The sequence below is a fragment of the Echinococcus granulosus genome (genome assembly GCF_000524195.1).
Source record: "Echinococcus granulosus chromosome Unknown EG_S00249, whole genome shotgun sequence".
Taxonomy (NCBI): Eukaryota; Metazoa; Platyhelminthes; class Cestoda; order Cyclophyllidea; family Taeniidae; genus Echinococcus; species Echinococcus granulosus.
In genome coordinates this window covers 15,981-17,519 of record NW_020170629.1, presented here as the reverse complement: position 1 = coordinate 17,519, position 1,539 = coordinate 15,981, and the positions used below count along the sequence as shown (strand labels likewise).

The following is a 1,539-nucleotide window of genomic DNA, read 5'->3' as shown; positions in this document are numbered from 1 at the left end:
CCCCTACTGATGGATTTGCGCTAATCCCTTGAGTACCTGCTTCGGCATCAGCACGAGGTGGTCATTCTCAAGGTCATGGCAGGAGAGATTAGCATAGCGGCAGTTTATGATTGATGCACAGAAGGCCTACAAGGCTACAGACATTGTGGAGAATCGAGAGATGGCACTCATATCCACCGCGTCTTTTGAACACCTACATGTCACAAGGTCTGGTCACTCTTCGGTGTTTGGCATCAACACAATCCGTGTATTGAAAACCATCCAGTAACTGAGTTTTATTTCGACATATGAGATGTGTCTCGTCGATTCCGTTGCATATACAGCTTCGTCCCCCTAGAGTTATCCACTGCCTCTCCGGCGAAGTAGCAGTTAACTTCCTATTCACAAGCGACTTCATCGAACGCGCTCAGTTGACGCATAAGTGCCTAGTGCATTAACTACCGTCATGACTTAGGAGAAAAAAAACGCTTATCTTCAGGCAAGGCCTATATTTCACTGTAGACAGTCACATGGGTTATGATGCAGATTGTTGTGTCACACTCCATCAACGTCCACTATGCTTCATTCAGCAGTGACACTATCTCCCGCATATACTAAAATAAACACTCAAACAACTGCTCCTACTCGTGGTTATTAAGAATGCCACGCAAATATGCACTAAAACCTGTTCCACATACCTTTTCCCAATTAGCTGGGACAGCAAACTAAAAATGCAAGGAATGGGCGCATACACATACACACACCAGTTATTCGGAAAACAAGAGGCACGGCGTATTACAAAAAACGGTAAATTTAGTCAATGGTATGAGCAGATGCTAATGAGCAAGAAATCAATCCTGCCAGCATTTCATATACACCGGTCCTGAGTGAAAGCATTTCAACAACCAACAGTGGCAGTGGCAGAATTAGCCTAAAGCGTCATTTAACAACTACACAAACGGTAAAGAGACAGACCTCATCCAAATGGATGCATTAAAAACACGTAACATAATGCTATGCAAATACATATGGAGTCATGAGCACTTATAATATGGCAGGTTTCCACTTACACATATAGGCGCATTCTTCATTCGCATTGACGACTCGTCCTTTCCGCCCATGACGTCACGAATTCAGGGATCACCACACCACACTTTGTAGAATTCCAACAGTTTTAGCGAAGACTCATTAGCGAACACTAATCACCAAAATGCACTTTGCCATCGGCACAGCCTCGACGACATACGCATCCCTTGCAACCTAGCCGAGAATAGAGCCGGTACACCACATTGCACACTTGGCTCCGTTTTTCCAAGTCGAATTTGAAGTTCCTTTAGACACATCAGCAGCTGCGCCAACAACCTTCGACCCGACTAACATCTCCGCACCTGTAAAAACACAACGAGATGTAGAGAAACGATTTCAATCATGGTGTAATTCTGTGACAAGCCTGCCAAACAACTTAGTAGATTGACCTAGAACGCACGTCGACGTATAGATTGTAGGAAAATAACTACCATCTCGGCTTGCGTTTGTTCAAAGCATAATTGCTAAATTTGC

At 44.2% G+C, this 1,539-nt stretch overlaps 1 protein-coding gene across 1 annotated transcript in view; it reads right to left on the bottom strand. All coding sequences in view use genetic code 11, as the record gives it.

The window, feature by feature from the left end:
• Positions 1–1,359, bottom strand: part of EGR_10668 (hypothetical protein) — a gene marked incomplete at both ends in the record, with an annotated part of 1,726 nt that extends 367 nt beyond the window's left edge. The window contains one exon of the mRNA XM_024499917.1: positions 1,277–1,359. Within this exon, the coding sequence (XP_024345665.1) occupies positions 1,277–1,359 (83 nt within the window). The remainder of the gene's footprint in view (positions 1–1,276) is intronic.
• Positions 1,360–1,539: the final 180 nt, after the last annotated feature.